Raw genomic sequence first — 18106 nt, 5'->3', positions numbered from 1 at the left:
TTCTCCCACTGACCACCAATGGAAAGAGCCACCTACATGGGGTGCTTTCCTTCCTATGACTACAAATTTACACCACTATTAGGAGAGGTTTTCTACAAATAATTGGTCCTCTTCTCCCTGTGGCCACCAATGTAATGTGACTTCTCCCTCTGGTTATCAATAAAGGAGCCTTCTCCCTGTAATCACCAAAAAAGGGAGCATTTCTTCCCCTGCAAAGCAATGTAATAGAGAATTTATAAAAATATAATATAAACTTTACATTTAGGTTTTAGCAAAGACAGGGTATCATAAATACTATCATGGCACAAGTATTAAAAAAAAAGATCAAAAGTTACCTAACAGGCAGGAAAATGCAGAATACATATTCTTAAACAGATGGTCAAAGCAAACAGAAGATCACTACAGTTTCCCCAATGTATATGTGGAACGTCCAGCAATCTACCTAAGTGCTTCCTTGATTAGGGCAGATGTAAGCTGCCTTACAGGTAGGTAAAAAAACAGGTAGTCCCCAGGTTACATACAAGATAGGGACTTGTAGGTTTGTTCTTAAGTTGAATTTGTATGTAATTTGGAACAGGTACATTATTTTATTAAATGTAATTAGGACAGATGTTTGTCTCAACGTATTATTAGGCAGTGTAGTGTCAGTTACTTATAAAATCCTCACTGTTAGTAATTCAAAACCAAAGCAAAAAAAAAAACTTTATGTAGCTGAGACTTTCATTAACTTTTGGAGCAAGCTGTGCTTTGATATGCAAAAAGAAACAACTGCAGAGTTTGTCTTGGTCAAAAAGAAACAACTGCAGGGAATCCTGTGAATCCTCCTGTTATAATTTCTTCAATCTTCTGATCAGACATGAGGCTACCTGTTCATAAAGAGACGGCAACAACATATATCAATTGAACGGTCATTTTATTTATAGCAATGAAAATACATTGTATAACAATGTCACAATACAGATCATTCCCAACACTGCTGAGCTGAGAATGCAGTGTAGACTAGCGGGTGCCAACCGGTGGTCCACAGCTCTGGCTGGTGGTCAGAAGAAGGACCCCACTGGAGGGGGCGCACCGGCCAGAACCGTGGACCACATCCCCCGTACAAATCCCTGGCTCAGGGAAGTGGGTGGGATGTGTCCCTGAAGACAACCAGCCCACTCTGTCATTGTAGGCTTAGATCTGTGATGGGAAGTGGGTGGGGGTATGCCATCATGACGTCACTATGGGGGGGGTTTCTCCCCTTTGAGTGACACCCGCTCCCCGCGGTCAAAAGCAGGTAATTTTAGTGGTCCTCGGGACCAAAAAGGTTGGCAACCACTAGTGTAGACCAACCATTCTCATCCAGGGTTCTGTGCAGTCCCAGGGTTCCTTTCAGTGGTTCTTTGAGCGGTGGCTTCCCATTGGTAGTGTCTGTAAAGCTCCGGATCTAATGCCACTTGGCAAGGCCACACTCATAATACCGATGATCTTCATACCAATTTATTATGATGGATTGCATTTTTCACACTTGGAAAAAAAGAGCATTTTTTCAATATTTTATCAGGGTTTTCCTGAGACATGAACTTCCTTGGGGGTCTGCACTATACCCAGGGACCACCAGGTGAGGGCTGTTAGTAGCATTCCACCAGCCAGATATATGGGGGCGTAATTGTGCCGAAACACTGGGGTGTCATTGGGCATACACCATTTCTTGATGGTAGACAGAATGGTTTGGGTTTTCTTAAATGATGGGTCTGTTAGGGGAATTTTCTGATTGATCTGAAAAATGAAAATAACATCATATGATTAATATCAGAGATGTGTAATACATTTGAACAATGGCAAGGAAAGCTTCTGCAGGGAAATGAAAACATCTTCAGGAGATTCCAACAAGCAATATATTTGTATGTTGACAACACACTGCCACTGGGATCGCTGATCCTTTTAGGCAACGATCTGCTGCATTATGATGGCTCGAGGAATGTAGCAACAGCATTGCCTGTAGCAAATCTAAATATGCGGAAACATTAATTATATGCAAACAAATGTTATTTATTTCCTAATGCTGAGATCTGCCCAGGGGTTACCCTGAGAATGAGTCTTAGTACTAATCCAAGGTGTTGCTTTTGTCACAGAAGAGGCACAATAGATGAAGGAAGGGCGTTATGCACACTATGGTACCCTATGCTTTTTTCTTTGCAAGATCCTAACCTGCCGGTGCTCCAGACAATGTCTCTGACATCACCAATGGGCCACATTTTATATTCAGTAATGCTACAAAAAGCCATCAGACTGCATATATGCTATAGGACAGGGGTCTATAGGGGTCAAACTCAAACACACAGAGGGCCGAAATCAAAAACTAAGACCATGTTGGGGGGCCAAACCTGAAATTCACTGAAAAAATTGAAGTTTCTCTTTCTCACCAGATACAAAACCTTCCCACACAGAAACAAAGAGGTCCTGTCTAACACTTAATCCGGAACAAGCCCACAACAGAGAAAGAGGCCTAAGGATTTTTTTTTAATTTAAAACTAAAAAAAATTTTAAAATCAAAATGATCTACCAACAATAAAAATGCTAAACATATATTTATTTATATATATCCTGAAGTGACTGAAGCTACTGAGACATTGAATGGCTTGCCAATGCATGTATTTCCTTTATCTTTTTGGCCTAAGCAGACTGCCCCAGTGATGGCAAGGGCATGACCAAATGTGTTGTGGAGGTCAGTTGGAGGAAGCTATTGGAATCTGGATGCTCTCTTAATATGGGGGCCCCTAGATATCTGCCAACCCCACCCCAACCTGGAGAATGTGTACAGGGGTATGTTGTAAGCCTTACCCCTTTTCCAGAAAGGGTTCAATAAGCCATATAAATAATGACACCACACATCAAAAATATTAAGCTTCGGTCATTGGGCATTAGAAGTACTCCGCCTCTTCCGTCATCGCGCAATTAAGCTTCGGTCATTGAGCAGCCAATGTGGGTGCCAGAAGAGGACAGCTGTCAATAATTAGTATAGTAATGTCAAACTGGAACTTGACTTGGTAAAGTTCCGAGTTCTGATCGGAGCAGCTCTAGTCAGCAGCTGGCACCACCAACACTTGTCCGGAGCAGTGATCCTGTACATTCCAGAGGGACATACCCGAGTAAAAAACAAAGTTCTTTATTTTTAACAAAGATATCGTGGTTTATACTCAAAGTATATACAGCATAAATGACTTTTTCCTATTATATAAGACATATAACATGCTGACAACAAGTACAAAACATAAAGCATCCATACCTCATCCCGCTACCGACAAGTGATTGTTCGTACAGCCTTCATGTTTGTTGCATTTATCAACAAAGTCACAGTCTGGCCCTTCCGAATCTTCACCACCCCTTTAAACACTTGTTTGTTGTTGTAGCAGGCTGCCAATGTAGCAATAGACATCATCTAAAAACACAAATACATTCAACATTTTTGGGAGACTTTTGCAGCATTATCCTGCAAGTTCAGCCCACTTATTATTTGCGCTGCAATTTTTTACCATAAGGCTGCAGTTGGGCTTAAAAATCCATTCATAAAGAAAACCAATTTTTATTTGCTACAAAACAATTAAAAAAACCTTTAAACCAATATTCTCTATCTGTTAGGGTTACAGCATTTTGTGCACTCACCAGCGGCACTGCGCAGAATTTGAACACGCTCTGGTTTTGAAGTCGGGACAGATACTGCAAGACATCAGGCACATGTTGCAGGGCATTAGTGATAAGTTCATTCATACATTGCAGGGCTGGCACAACATTTTCAGGTTCGGTAAAGTCAGTTAGGTCCTTTCCATATTTACACCATACCTGGTATAGAGTAATAGACATTGCTCATTATAGTATAATTGTTTTGAAACCATGTACAACTCATTGTAACTCACAGGACAGCAATGGAACTGAAAGCAGTCAGTACTTTAGGATTTGTAGCCATGTAAGAAGAATTTGGGGCAATGTCATTTTATTCCTGGAAACTTCCTGACTTGTCAAATCCATGAGATGGGAAATAGAAGGAGATAGAAACCAGCTAGGGCAGGTGGGGGAGCAGTGCTAAAGCAGTGGTCCTCTGCAAAAGAAACAACTACTTCATGGCTTATTGGAGTATTTTTTTGCTTCTCAAGGTAAAGAAACAAAAATCCCATGAGCGATGGGAGAGACGAACGTTAGTTTCTACCTACCGATCGGCTTTAAAACCATTATCGACTTTTCTTTATTATGAAGTAGTTCCTTCTCAAAAACCATGATAAATTTTCTAGTTGGCAGAAGACTGTACTTGCCTCTTTTGGCCATAACTTTAGACCAATATTCAGGTCTTCCAGGAAATCACGGATGATGTTGGTCTTCTGCAGCAACAGACCCATGGAGCTGGAAAGCCTTGTGTCCTCTGCTATAATGGGGTCCTCCAGTTTTGATGCAGAGAATAGAACTGAAAGGCCAATTAGCAAAGAACTGGATATGTATTGGCAGTACTGTGGGGGAAAATATGGAAAATGTTGGAGAAAGGGTACAATTTTCATGTATTTAGTTGTAAAGACCAATAAACAACCTATTTACACTTTTAGGCCATTAGATAAAATCTGAAGACTAGAATAAACATCCTTTTAGTGTTATTTTAGATCTAACAGGGCCTCTAACATGCCTTGATGGACCAAATCCATGTCCTGATATTGGGTTTCTGGACTCTCATTCATATCCAGTACCTGTACGTGGAAAGACTCACATTTGGTGAGCAGTGGTTGATCACATGCAAGGAATCCTAGCAGCACGACCTTGTTGTGGTCTGCACTTCAGGTATGCAGTGTAGCTGGGGCACATATCAATGACCAAGAACACCAGCTCCAATATTTATCACAATAGCCACATCTGATTCTGTCCTATCCCTGGGTGTCTCTATGTCAAAATTTACATTTATGCATTAAACCCCCTAAAAGTCTCACAGTGTTTTATCAATTTTGCAGCAGGTCATAGAAATACCTAAAAATGCTGCTTCTTATCCATAAAGGGGCTTAGTTCCATTCTGATTTGGACATAGGTGCTCATCAGTGTCTTTTAACCTAGCACATAGGCTATGCAAGGTTCACTGACCACCACAGTGATCATGATACATTACCCTAGAGCCACGGTACCCCAGCACTCTTATTAAACTCTCTCTCTGAGGTTATCAGCTGCCTCTTCTGTTTTCAGACAGTATTCCTGTATCTCAGGAAGTCAGCACAAGCAGTTTGTGTGAATCACAGGAAACAAATCTGATGAAGGGGAGCTGTATGATGACTAACAACAGTTAAGCTAACCAGAGTAGCTCCAGGAGAGAAGTGCAGAGAAAGCATTGGTAATGGCACAATTGGTATTCAGTCTTGGTTTTATAGCCATCTCGGCTGGTAGCAGTAGTGTTACAAAGGTTGGTCCTGCTATTGCTTCTTCTGTGGCATGTGAAGTCAGTCATCGTCAGGACAGAAACATACCAAGCCTTCCATGTTTGTCAAACCAAACTGACGCTGCACCCTGAACACATAGCTCATAATATCCCCACTCTCCTGAGCTTTTCACCAGCCAGTACAATTTGACAGCAGATACCTGGAGCAATGGCAATAATTGTCCTTTATTGTCCGTCTGATATATGTCTTGAATAGCTGTGACGTGTCTGAGATGGGAACTGCACTCACTTTAGAAGATTTTATTTTGCAAAAAGTGCTATCAATTATGTCCTCTGACCAATGTTTATGAGACTGAGGAGGAGGATGAGCAGAAGGAGGAATCTGTTGAAGACCTCTCGGGTATGATACCAGTCATCACCAGTCTAGTAGACATCTATAGGGTTATGTTACAGATAAGGATCAAGGTCTGGAGCCAGGGCCAGACGGAGCAGATTCCATCATGGCAAATTGTATGCTTGATGGTTTTCGCAGTGATAAGTGTATTGTTGATTTTAGGGACATCACTACTGAATAGCCACACTTAGACCTTTGCCATCACTGAAGAAATGTGGAAGGGAGACAAAACTCTGCTATTATGAATGCACATTGTCCACCTGAGTACAGATATTGGGTGTATATCATCCCATCAGTAGGCATCTCTCTAGCCAAATGTGGACAATCCCAGTTCTCTTAGATACGATGGCTAATTATTTCCAGCCATTGAGGCAGAATTAGGGTACATGGAATTGGGGTACATGGTATCATGGGAGTTAGGGAGGGCTGGGAGTTAGGGTACATGGTATCATTCTATCTAACGTTCTTTCTCGCATTCTTAAAGTGTCAGAATACCTAAAGCTACGTACACACTTCCAATTATTATCGTTGGAAAACGAACGACGAACGTTCATGCACGATATATACGAACGATCGTATAGCACCGATCCTGCACATAGAGTTAACGACACGATCGTTCGTAGATATTGTACACACAATAGATACGATCGTTTGAGCGATAGAGGAACTATGTGCACGACAGGAAAGTGAACGGACGTTCGTTCATCACGCATGCTCTGAACATGGACGATCAACGAACGACCGTACACACGAACGATGTTCAACGATCGTCGTCCAATCCAATCCGTCGGTCCGGTCGTTCGTTTCCAGCGACTTTCCTCGTTCGTCGGCGTCGTTGGTTACTTTTTTACGAACGATTTTTTGCCCAATCGATCGTTCGTCGTTCGATTGGAACGATAAAAATTGGAAGTGTGTACGCACCTTAACTCTGGACCTGATGGATTACCGGGGTCAAGAAACTTGATGTTTGGCTAGATTTGTCCAAATAAGTGGAGCTGTCATTCCCAAATGGACTATTTTAGTGGCAGTGATCAGAACTAGGGAGTGGGAGGGAATTTTAATTATTGTTGATTATTTTATAAAGCTGAGCAACTTAAAAGTCCGGCATGGAGTATTTGAATACCAATACTAATAGAATTTGAACACCGATTGGGACGATTTACTTTTATTAGTTCACATATATGGTAAGAATTCCAATTGTCAGTGCAGCTGCTAAGGTTTCTCTTTAAACAGATACAATCACATTAAAAACATTCAGTGGTTTAAAGTTGCATACACAAGTGCAATTATTGTCGTTGGAGAGCATCTTTCACGATCCTTTCCAATGACTAAAGACTGCAAGATGCATGAACGAGTTCTATACATACAGCACCGTTCTGCTCCATGGAGAGGGGAGAATGACAGAGCAGCACCCCAATGCGCTCTCCCCCTTCCCTTACATTACAATCGTTCGTCGTCCATCGTCCGCAGATCCGTCCATCATTCAACAAATAGAAGACAGGCGCTGTACACACGCCAGATTCTTATCCAATATCGGCCTTGAGCCGATTATTGGGCGAGAGCCATTGGACGTGTGTACGTAGCTTAACTCTTTCTAGTTGCTCATAAAAGTGAACTATTCTGTAACAGTATGCAGATGAAGCCTATTTGATTGTGAAGGCTGTGTAAATCTGAATCCTTATCTGAAATAAGCAGGGCTGGGATTGTCTGGGTAAAGGAAGTTTACCTCTAAGATAAGGTCTCAGAATTTACATAGCCCTCATTGCATAAAATGTAATAGGTAAATGGCTGTAAAACAATTAACTAAATTTGTGTAGGATGGAGGAAGTGAAACGCCTAAAGAAGATGAGGTGTGTAAGTCGTAAGCAAAAATTACGAAAGTCATTTCTCACCTTGTCCCAATCTTCTAAAGATTCCATTTCCTTCCCCAGGTACTCCACCCTCCCCAGTGCTACCTGCTGAATAGCATCGGCAATCACCTCCTGGTAGACCACAGGTAAGTTCCTAAATTCCTGAGAGACCTGGAAGCAGACAACAAGACAAAATATGAATGTGATTTCTTTTTACATTTATTGGGGAAGTGTGGGGGGGGGCATCATGGCCAAGAAATTCAAAGGGATGCATAGGTAAGCAGGTAGGGGTGCAATAGTTTTCTGTGGTGCAGGTAAGCAGCTGCAATTGGTTGATTAAGGATGCAGAGGTAAATAGTGAACAAGGGGTAAAGTTGCAGAGGAACACATTATTATTATACAGTATTTATATAGCAAATCATATTATGCAGCGCTGTACAAAGTCCATAGTGATGTCACTAATTGTCCCTCAAAGGAGCTCACAATCTAATGTCCCTAACAAAGTCATATGTCATTAATGTAGTCTAAGGTCAATTTTAGGGGGAACTGGGAGGAAAACTGGAGTACCCAGAAGAAACCCAACACAGACACAGGGAGAACCTGCATACTCCATGCAGATAGTGTCCTGGCTGGGGTTTGAACCGAGGACCTAGCGCTGCAAAGGCCAGAGAGCTAACCCCTGAACCACCGTGCAGCCCATGGGGAACAGATGGGGAACAGATGGGGAACAGATGGGGAACAGATGGGGAACAGATGGGGAACAAGGGGCACAGAGGTAAGTAGTGAATGCATAATGCAATATTAGATTTATTATTGTGCATACGTAATGAAAGAATTTCAGTTTCAGAAATGATTTTGCTGATGTTGAAATGGGTACTGTCACTTGTGACACAATAATTAAAGCATGATTTGTAGATACAAGATATGCAGTACATTGTGTATTGCCCCATATTTTAGCCCTATGTCACGTTAAGCTACTTCTATTGTCAGCACAGTGTTGCAAAACCCTACATTTGGAATACATAATTCCCCTAGGGAGTACCCTAGGTCACGTCTCTATTGGAATAACGCTCCAGAATTTAGTCTTTTTTGAATTATCATTTTTGTTTATTATGTTGTTTTTCACTTTCCTGCTTTATAAATTAGAAAATTAGTATTTACTTTTGACTATTTTGACTTTTGATCTTGGTATTGTTACTTGACTTTGTATGATTTTGCACAATATTATTTTGTTCCAGGTATGGTAGCACTTTTTGTTTTGGGATAAAAAGATTGGGAACTCTTGCCAGGCGGTATATTTTTTACCTAGCAACTGAATTAATAAAAGTTTACAAAACTGTGTGTAGTAATCACCTAATCATCAATATATGCAGCACTACACCTAATACTGCATTGGCTAGCAATGATGAAAAGCACTTCCCTGACCATCAATGATGGCAGGGACCACACTGCTATATTATATATATTGGAGTAGTACACTGACAAACAATGTAAGTAGGCAATTCTCAAATGTCTTCCCTTTGCTATGGTCTACCATTTTAGAAGGGCCATTCTCTACTGACCAAGCTTGTAAAGGGACCCTTCTCTAATACCAACCAGTATAGGGGGTCCTTCTCATCTGTTCAAACAGGACACTACACTACTTACACCAATGTAAGGGGGCCATTCTTTGCTGATGACAAAGGTAAAGGGATATGTTTCCACTGGTCACCAAAATAAAAGGGAATTTCATCACTTACTTCAAATGTCATACATAGACCACCACTGTAAGGAGAAGGCATGCAGACCACCATATATTAGCAATAACATATTAGCACTGCCACCAATATAGGAGGTCAATTCCCTACTAACGCCCAACTGTAAGATGTTCTTCATTGACCACCAAAGGATAGCCCCCTGTTGAGGAACACTTGGATAACAAGCACAGTCACCATGATTTTAGTAAATATTTCACAACAACTAACGGCTCATATACTTTGCTGTATTGATGCACTGAATAGTCTGATAGACATGCTTGCAACTTAAAATTATACAATGGCTGATAAATAACAGTTTACATGAATCCCAAGCTTGACTTACAGTTGGGAAATCCTGGAGCAATTGGCGATGCTTATTCTTACTCTCCGTGAATCTCCAGTTGGGCTGGTAAACAAGGTTGTGGAAGTTTTTCAGAATGGGGATCTTGGTCTCTGGACTGAGGGTCATATCATCCTCCACAGTGTCCACAGCTTGTTGAAGGAGATAGAAGATACAACACGCGTGCCTGAAGAGCATAGACAAAAGACGATTACTTAAGGAAGTCATACCAATCATTCAAACCCCTGTACAGGCCATGGTTGGTTCCAATGTACCTTTCATTGCTAGTACATGCCATTTCTGTTACTTGGAGCCAAGGGTGCTATTTTATTAAACACCAAAAATACACATAACCCATGCAGGTTAAGAATAGGGTGACCCCACCAGATGAAATTCCATCCATACTTCCCATGATCAAATACATTTTTGAAAGCATACAAAAATAGATTCCAGCTAAGAGCTTAAAGCATGCAATACACTCACTGTAGCTCCCCTTCCAGGACTGGGATGACGGCGGCATAGCTCCTGCCCGTCTCCTTCAGGTATTTATAGCAGGTCTGTAGGCTCTCACTCATGGAGTCCTGTTGGATGAGAAAGATGAGATGGAAGCTACAAATAAATGGACACATATAGAGTACAAATATTTCGTGTAAGCGGCCTTCTTCAAGCTCTCCTGAAGTGCTGACCATTGGCAACAACTGCTATTATAATTTTATAATAAATTAATATTTATATAATTATGTCTTTAGTTTTTTATATAGGAGTCTTGTTAGAGGGGTCATCATGGCTATGACTTGTGAATAGCTGAATAAAAGGAAGGGTGGAGAGTGAACTCCACAACTGGACCAACCAATGCTTACATCCAATGTGGCCAGGAAGTCCCAATGTTTGTGTCAGACAGCAAAAAGCCTAGAACAGCTTTTCCTGAAGGGAGAACCCTTAAAATAACTTTTAGGTCATCAAGGAACTCCTTCTCTAATTATTATATCCACAAATCACAGTATAGAGAAATGGGGAAAAGGTCACCCTTACAGATGGCCACAGAGGAGGTCATTGGTGGCACATAATTTGACCTGGGAGGATCAGCGTTTCATTGTTCTAGAATCAGTCCAATTTTACTCCTGTATTGTTCTCCTGTCCCATAGACTTCTGACGGAGACTACAGATGACTGTTTCCACATGCATTGCACAGTCCACTGTGGTCACCTTCAGGAAACATGGAATATCAGTTTGTTTTTATGAAGGTGATCAGTGTTAATAGGTGATCATGTTTTTATTTCATTTTTATAAATACTGCAAAAAGGAACTGGGATCCCAAATGGAAGAATTATAAATCCTGATGATGAGTGAGCAGTGGTAAAAATGACTTAACTGAGCACGCTGACAATTTTTATACAAATATCAAATCTTCCCACCGAAAAAGAAAACAGCAAATAATTTGATTTGGAAACTGAAGGGTTAAATAGCTAAGCTAATTTTAGCCTTGGCTTTAGTTGTATTTCTTCTTCTATCTACTCAGTTTTATTGTAACCAGATGGCGAGAATTGTAAATTCTTTGAAATACAATGTATGCCTTGTATGCCTTACAATGTATCAAATAACACTATATATGGCCAAAACTTAAACAGCTATATGTGAAAAAAGACAGCCCCTCTGTATAAAAAGACCGCCTCGTCAAATAAAGATCAGAGTATATTCCTAAGACCATACTGTGTGAGTGTGTGTTATTGGGATATCTCTCCAGACGTCTGTCTCTCTGGTTGAAGAAGTCAGGGTGTAATTGAGGAATTAGAAGTAGAAGCAGATCCTTTCAGGTGGGGGCTCGTCCGGGATTAGAGCACACAGAATTCGGTGAGTACGGAAAGTCCCTGCCTTGAGGTTTAGGGGAATTACCATCCTTTCCGAAACTCTCTTGCTTCTATCCTGAATCCACTTAGAATAGACTAAAAGGAAAGTATCTATGTTTAGGGCAGATCGACTTTAAACTGTGGGCTTTAGGGAAGTCCCAGAATTAAAAAGTAATTGCCAAGTCTATAGAGGAATTCTTCAGAGAAAAATTCAAAAGAGAAATTCTTTAGAGAAGAATTTAAAAGAGTAGTTCTTTAGGGAAAGAATTTAACCATCGTCTACACCCTGATTTTTCTTGTCAGCCAATTTCTATCGCTTAATATCTGTCGCTTTCTTATGTTTTCTTTTATGTTGTGATGTTATAAAGTATTTTCATTTTGTGCTGAAGGTAAGCAGCAAATGATACTGTGATGTTATGAACTATTAAGTAATTTATTTTTGTGCTGAAGGTAAGCAACAAGTGATACTGTGAAAACTGTACTAACTTTATTGTGTGTGTGTCCTGGAGAACCGTAAGATGTCCCACCACTCTGACGAGGGGAAATCCGCTAACCCAGAGACTGGTGAACGCAAGTGACGGTTTTAAGGGATAATACTAACAGGCAGTTGAGGAGGAAGTTGAGCATAGACATAAGTCCTCTGTACCCAGTTGACAGGAATTGTTGGAGCCTTTATGGTTCAGTACAGCCAGTCCTGGGAAGAGTTCAGCTCTGCTTCCGTCTTAATTAAGTTACAAGAAATGGGTGCAATACAAGGAAAGGTCTCTCCACCCCCTCCGTACGTAGGAGAAACATGTAAGGATTATGTAGTTCGGGTCTGTGGGACTGATTACTATTTAGTTACTCCCTGGGTAAATAATATGACAGGATGGATAGAGGGGCTAATGATTCCTTCCATATGGACATGGTTAAGGGGTTATGTTAAGGAGACAATGATTGTGTTAAACATAGAGGGACGTCCTCTCCCTTTTCTTGTAGATTCTTGTGCTACCAGTAGTACTTTATGTGAGGATTATTATAGTGGTCCAAGAAAGAATGCTCAGCCATCTGTGGGAATTATTGGGATACTTACAAGATCTTATAAAACTCCTCCTCTCTCGATCCAACATCCATACAATCACCAGTCAATGATCACACACCGTTTCAGGATCATTCCAAATTGTCCTGTGAATTTATTAGCGAGGGATTTGTTTGTTCTATTGAAGTTGCAGTTGGGGATTAGTAAAACAGGACACATGTCACATCCTCAGTCATGCCCATTCATGTACCAAACATTAATTGTTTTTTATATTTGGAATGCTGTTGGAAGATGTTGGCCTAATCTCTTGTAGACCATACAAGGCAATGCTTAAGCCCAGCACTGCACCTGTCTACAATAAACAATACCCACTTTCCCCAGAAAAAGAAAAGGGAATTGAGCCTATGTTGATGGAATTCCTAGAGGCAGGGGTTATTAAGGAAACTATCTCCTCCTATGTTACACCTATCAACCCAAAAAGAAAGGCTGACAATACCTTTAGGTTTGTCCAGGATCTTAGAGCAGTAAATGCTCAGATCATACCCATAGCCCCTGTGGTTCCGGACGTGCCATCTCTACTATCAGCTATTCCTGCCCATGCAGAGTTTTTCTCTGTTATTGATTTAAAGAATGCATTTTTTCTGTCCCAGTTGACAAGGAGACACGGCCACTGTTTGCTTTTACATTTAAACATCACCAGTATACTTGGTGTAGAATGCCTCAGGGTTATGTAGATTCCCCTGTAGTCTACTCCATTGTCCTCCAAGCTACACTGGCCCTCCCCAGCTCCAGAAATCAACCTTACTGACAATTTATTGCTAAGTCTCCAGGATTTGGCTACAAGTAGTGACAAGTTAGAATGGCAGTCGGTGGGTGCAGTACAAAATCCTGATACGGGTCTTATCTTCAAAGAGGGAAAACCATGTATTCCAGTTGCAAGCCCCCTAATTTTAATTGCACAATATCATGGTCTTGGCCATAGGGGAGCACGGGCAACCACTGACCTCATTAGGATGGAGATTTTTTTATACCAAGCCTTAGATCAAAGGTACAATCCTATGATTCACGTTGTATTATATGTCTCAGAAACAACCCAAATAACTCAAAGAAGGCCCAACACCAGCATCTGAGTTACCCAACTTCACCATTCACTCATTTACAAATTGACTTTACCCATATTCCAAAGACAGGAAATAAACAGGAATATGTCCTTGTAATTGTGGATGTGTTCTCTAGATGGCTGGAGGTTTTTCCTACTACCAATGAAACCACACAAATTGTGGTACAGATTTTGTTACAAGAGATCATCCCCAGATGGGGATGTCTGGTCCAAATCAACTCAGACAATGGACCAGCTTTTGTGTCCAGGGTATGTAAGGAGCTTTCCAAAGCCCTTAGGATTGACTGGAAGTTCCACCTCCGTTACCACCCTCAGAGTTCTGGGGTAGGAGAAAGGATGAATAGAACAATTAAAGAAAAATAAGCAAAATTACTGGAGGAACATTCACTAATTGGAAAAAGTTTTTGCCTGATGCCCTAGCAGAAATTAGGATGCAGCCTAACAAGAATACTGGCTACTCAGCATTTGAGGTCCTAATGGGAAGACCCTTCCCCACCTCTTGGGGTCCAAAGGCCTCTGTGATTAAAAAAAAAAGGGATCTAGAAGTAGTACAGGCAGAATATGTGGGGAAACTTGTAGAAACTTTAGATCAAGTTGAGAAAGATGTTGCTCGTGCCTCTCCTTTCTCTCCACGGGAACCTATGCATCCTTTCCAACCAGGAGACGTGGTGATAGTCCAGCGCCTGGCAAAAGGGCGAAAACAGACTGAGTTCCCGTTTGGACCACCCACTCGAGTGCTAGCAGTCACCAGAACAGCGTACAGAAGAGGCTCCAATCTGGATTCACGCTAGCAGAGTGAAAAGGTTGCCTGAGGCTTCTTCTCCAGCATGGAACGGAGACGAACGGAGAACGGAGTATCTATCATCGAGAGGAGATGAGTTCCTTATGCGGTACACCAAATAATCAGTCAGTATCCAAAAGAGCTCAGGAGCAAGATCCCTTTGCTCCCGACCCCTTTCATTCTGAACAGAATAGTATAGTCAGAATGGCAAATGCCCTAAATGTGAGCTCATTGTGCCTTGAAGACTTACAGAGCCCACGGGACCTTATAAAAACATGTGTTGTAGCCGTGCCTACACCCGATGAATCCTTCCTTGAAGTCTGGTCGACGACTAAAAATACACAATCTTTTATTCCCTTGTATGACTTCTGTGGGGAATGTCAGAAATTGGGATATAGCAGGGATAATATTAGAATAACTACTGTTACTGTGACTGCAGCAGAGACATGTTTTACTTTTTCCCAGGATATGACCTTATATTGTGATGACAAAGACATAAAAAGAGGATTACCTAAGAATAGTGTATATGATTATATTAATGACACCTGTAAAAAGAATGGTAGGATTGTTAGCTGCCTAGACAATTCCATGAGTTGTAATAAGACCATTGTGACCCCCAGTTTTGTCTATAATATAATGCTCCCTAAGGGATGGTTTTTGTCATGTGGTAACATCACTTACAATTATATTCCTGCCAATGTTATTGGAGGTCCCTGTGCATTATCCAGGCTGACTTTGGCCCTTCCTAGACAACCCCCTGTCAGGAGAGCTTACAGATCAGTTACCAGGACCTTATCAGAAAATTGTGACTCTACTCTACCCCTTCTCAGCCGTGCAGAATATATGAGTTTGGGGGTCTCTATATTGGGAGTGCCTGGACTGGCTATATATAATACTCGTACTATAAATTCAATTGCATGTGACCTGGCTAAATCTTTGAATCGTACTTCTACCGCCTAATCAAACATGCTTTTAGATCTACAAGGATTAAGAGGAGCCGTGCTAGAAACTAGATTTGCTGTGGATTATTTGTTACTTAAACATAAGGTAGGGTGTCAGGATTTTAAAGGAATGTGTTGTTTTAATTTATCTGACCATTCCAGATCAATCCAGTCCCATATTCAAGTGTTACATGAAATTGCTAATAATATCAGGGAAGATGTTAGTTCATCCTCCTGGTGGGACTGGTTATTGAGCTGGCTGCCAGATTTGAGTTGGTTAAGAACATTATTTATCAGTATTGTAATTATAATTTCTTCCTTGATTATTTTATGTTGTTGTATCCAATTTATCCCTTCCCTTATACAAACATTCTGCGCTATGTATCCAAAGGCAACAGATCCTGGACAAAAATATGCTATTTACCTCTCTATGTTAGAAGAAAATAAGTCATGTTCATGACTTAAGAGGGGATTGAAGGGTTAAATAGCTAAGCTAATTTGAGCCATGGTTTTAGTTGTATTTCTACTTCTATCTACTCAGTTTAATTGTAACCAGATGGCGAAAATTGTAAATTCTCTGAAATACAATGTATGCCTTGTATGCCTTGCAATGTATCAAATAACAATATATATGGCCAAAACTTAAATAGCTGTAAGTGAATAAAGACCACCCCTTGTATAACTGTGTATAAAAAGACCGCCTTGTCAAATAAAGATCAGAGACTATTCCTAAGACCATACTGTGCGTGTGTTATTGGGATATCTCTCCAGACGTCTGTCTCTCTGGTGAAGGAGAAGTCAGGGTTCATTCGAGGAACTAGAAGTAGAAGCAGATCCTTTCAGAAACCTATCATGGCATACTATACAGTTCTATCTATAATACCTAATCTATAACAAGTGTCCATTGAGATCTCTTTCCCTTCTCTCTGCCCAACCTTACCTGCTCTACCTTGTTTATCAGCATCTGGCAGCCGCCCAGCTTGTACCTGATGAGGTTGTAGATCTCCTCTGGGTGGCCAAGTGACTGCAAGAAATCCATGATCAGCAATGATGCACTAATCACCGTCACAGCGTTCACACACACAAGTGCCTTTTTATAGTAGCAGCACCGAACCCGCCCCCGCCCCCGCCTGTCAACAGCAGCCAATAGCTTTCCAGCTTGGTAGCAGAGGCGGGGTTATGGGGGTGGCATCCTGCTTGCAGTGACAGTCATAGGGACTGTGCCCAGCAATGCGAGTAGTAGGGAATGCTAATGACTGAAGAATGGAGATATTTTCTGTTCTGCAGCACATTGATTGCTATGGACAACACCAGCTCAGATTTCATAATTCATTATAATTTATTGGAGAAACCACCACAAAAGTCATATATGGTTAGCCTGACCCACTTCAAGAACTATTCAGAACTTTCACCTAATGATCTTGGCTGGTACCATAGTTGTTCAACATCAGGACAAGAAAATACTGAAGCCATTGGATCAGTATAGCAGCCAAGCACTTAGTATTTTTAGACAGAAAAATCATCCGGCTCCAGTTTTTCTCAGTGCAGACTTGTAATAAAATAAATGGTGGGGAGTTGCCCTGTAGAGGGTGACCCTAATAATTTAGTGTGGGACAATCTAGATAAAAGAGGCACAAATTAGGTTTTTGGCAAAGGCAGTAAAAGAACCTGTATAACTTGTTTGAAAAATCTAATGTCATTATAATTACAGCAAAACGTTATGAAGCAATCCAAATGACTATAAAATACAATAAAAATATCTCCAGAGCCCTTGTAATGTTTGCTTTATTTACGAACACTGCTATAGTATGGTCATTTTGTCTACATTCTACCTCGTATATTTTACATTTGTAACCCCTAAAGAAATAAAATATTAGACATTGCTGGACCTTAGCTTCAATGCTACCCCAAAACCTCGCCTTGTGAACCTGGCCCTTAACCCCATCCAACCCCTAATGTTACCTGCACACCCTAACTGGCATTGATATCAGGGCCATAAATCAGCCTTTGCTAGGATTCTTTGGAGCACTGATGCCGTCTGCATAGTTCTGAGGCCAATGTTTCATGGTATTGGATCAGCAAAGGCTAACTTTTCGTTGGAAACTTATAAAAGGGGGCCCTCTTTCCAATTACCACTAATAGAAAGCCTCATCTTTCCACAAGGCACTTTTTGGGATGGTCATCTGGCTTTGACCACCAATTTAAGGTTATTCCTTTTTTCCATTGAACACATTTGTAAGGTGGTCCTTCTCCCAATGGCCACCAATAGAAGGGGCCTATTTCCACTGGGCACTAATATAGAATATTCTCCCTCTGACCATGAATGTAAGGTGATTCCCTTTTTCCATTGAACACCTTCCCCCAATGATCACCAATGGAAGGGACCCTTTTCCACTAGGCACAAATATAGGGTGCTATCCTCCTTCTGACCCCAAATGTAAGGTGCTTCCTTTTCCCAGTGAAAAACATTGTAAGGTGGTCCATCTCCCAAAAGCCACCAATGGAATGGACCCTTTTCCACTAGGCACAAATATAGTGGGCTATTCTCCTTCTGACCCCAAATGTAAGGTGCTTCCTTTTCCAATTGAAAACCTTTTTAAGGTGGTCCATCTCCCAATAGCCACCTTATAGAAGGGGCCCTTTTCCACTAGGCCTATATATAGTGGGCTATTCTCCTTCTGACTCCAAATGTA

General features: G+C 41.1%; 1 protein-coding gene across 1 annotated transcript; it reads right to left on the bottom strand.

Annotated features, from left to right (window-relative positions):
• Positions 1-902: 902 nt before the first annotated feature.
• On the bottom strand, positions 903-16474 carry LOC140329964 (squalene synthase-like). The gene is given in 8 exon segments (XM_072410350.1): positions 903-1758; positions 3269-3421; positions 3646-3822; positions 4290-4481; positions 7673-7801; positions 9710-9893; positions 10190-10287; positions 16354-16474. Coding segments are annotated over 8 exon segments (1251 nt in total). The 5' UTR covers positions 16453-16474; the 3' UTR covers positions 903-1539.
• Between the last annotated feature and the right edge of the window lie 1632 nt (positions 16475-18106).

The sequence above is a fragment of the Pyxicephalus adspersus genome, chromosome 4 (assembly GCF_032062135.1).
Source record: "Pyxicephalus adspersus chromosome 4, UCB_Pads_2.0, whole genome shotgun sequence".
NCBI classification, from domain to species: Eukaryota; Metazoa; Chordata; class Amphibia; order Anura; family Pyxicephalidae; genus Pyxicephalus; species Pyxicephalus adspersus.
This window is presented reverse-complemented; position numbering and strand designations above follow the sequence as displayed.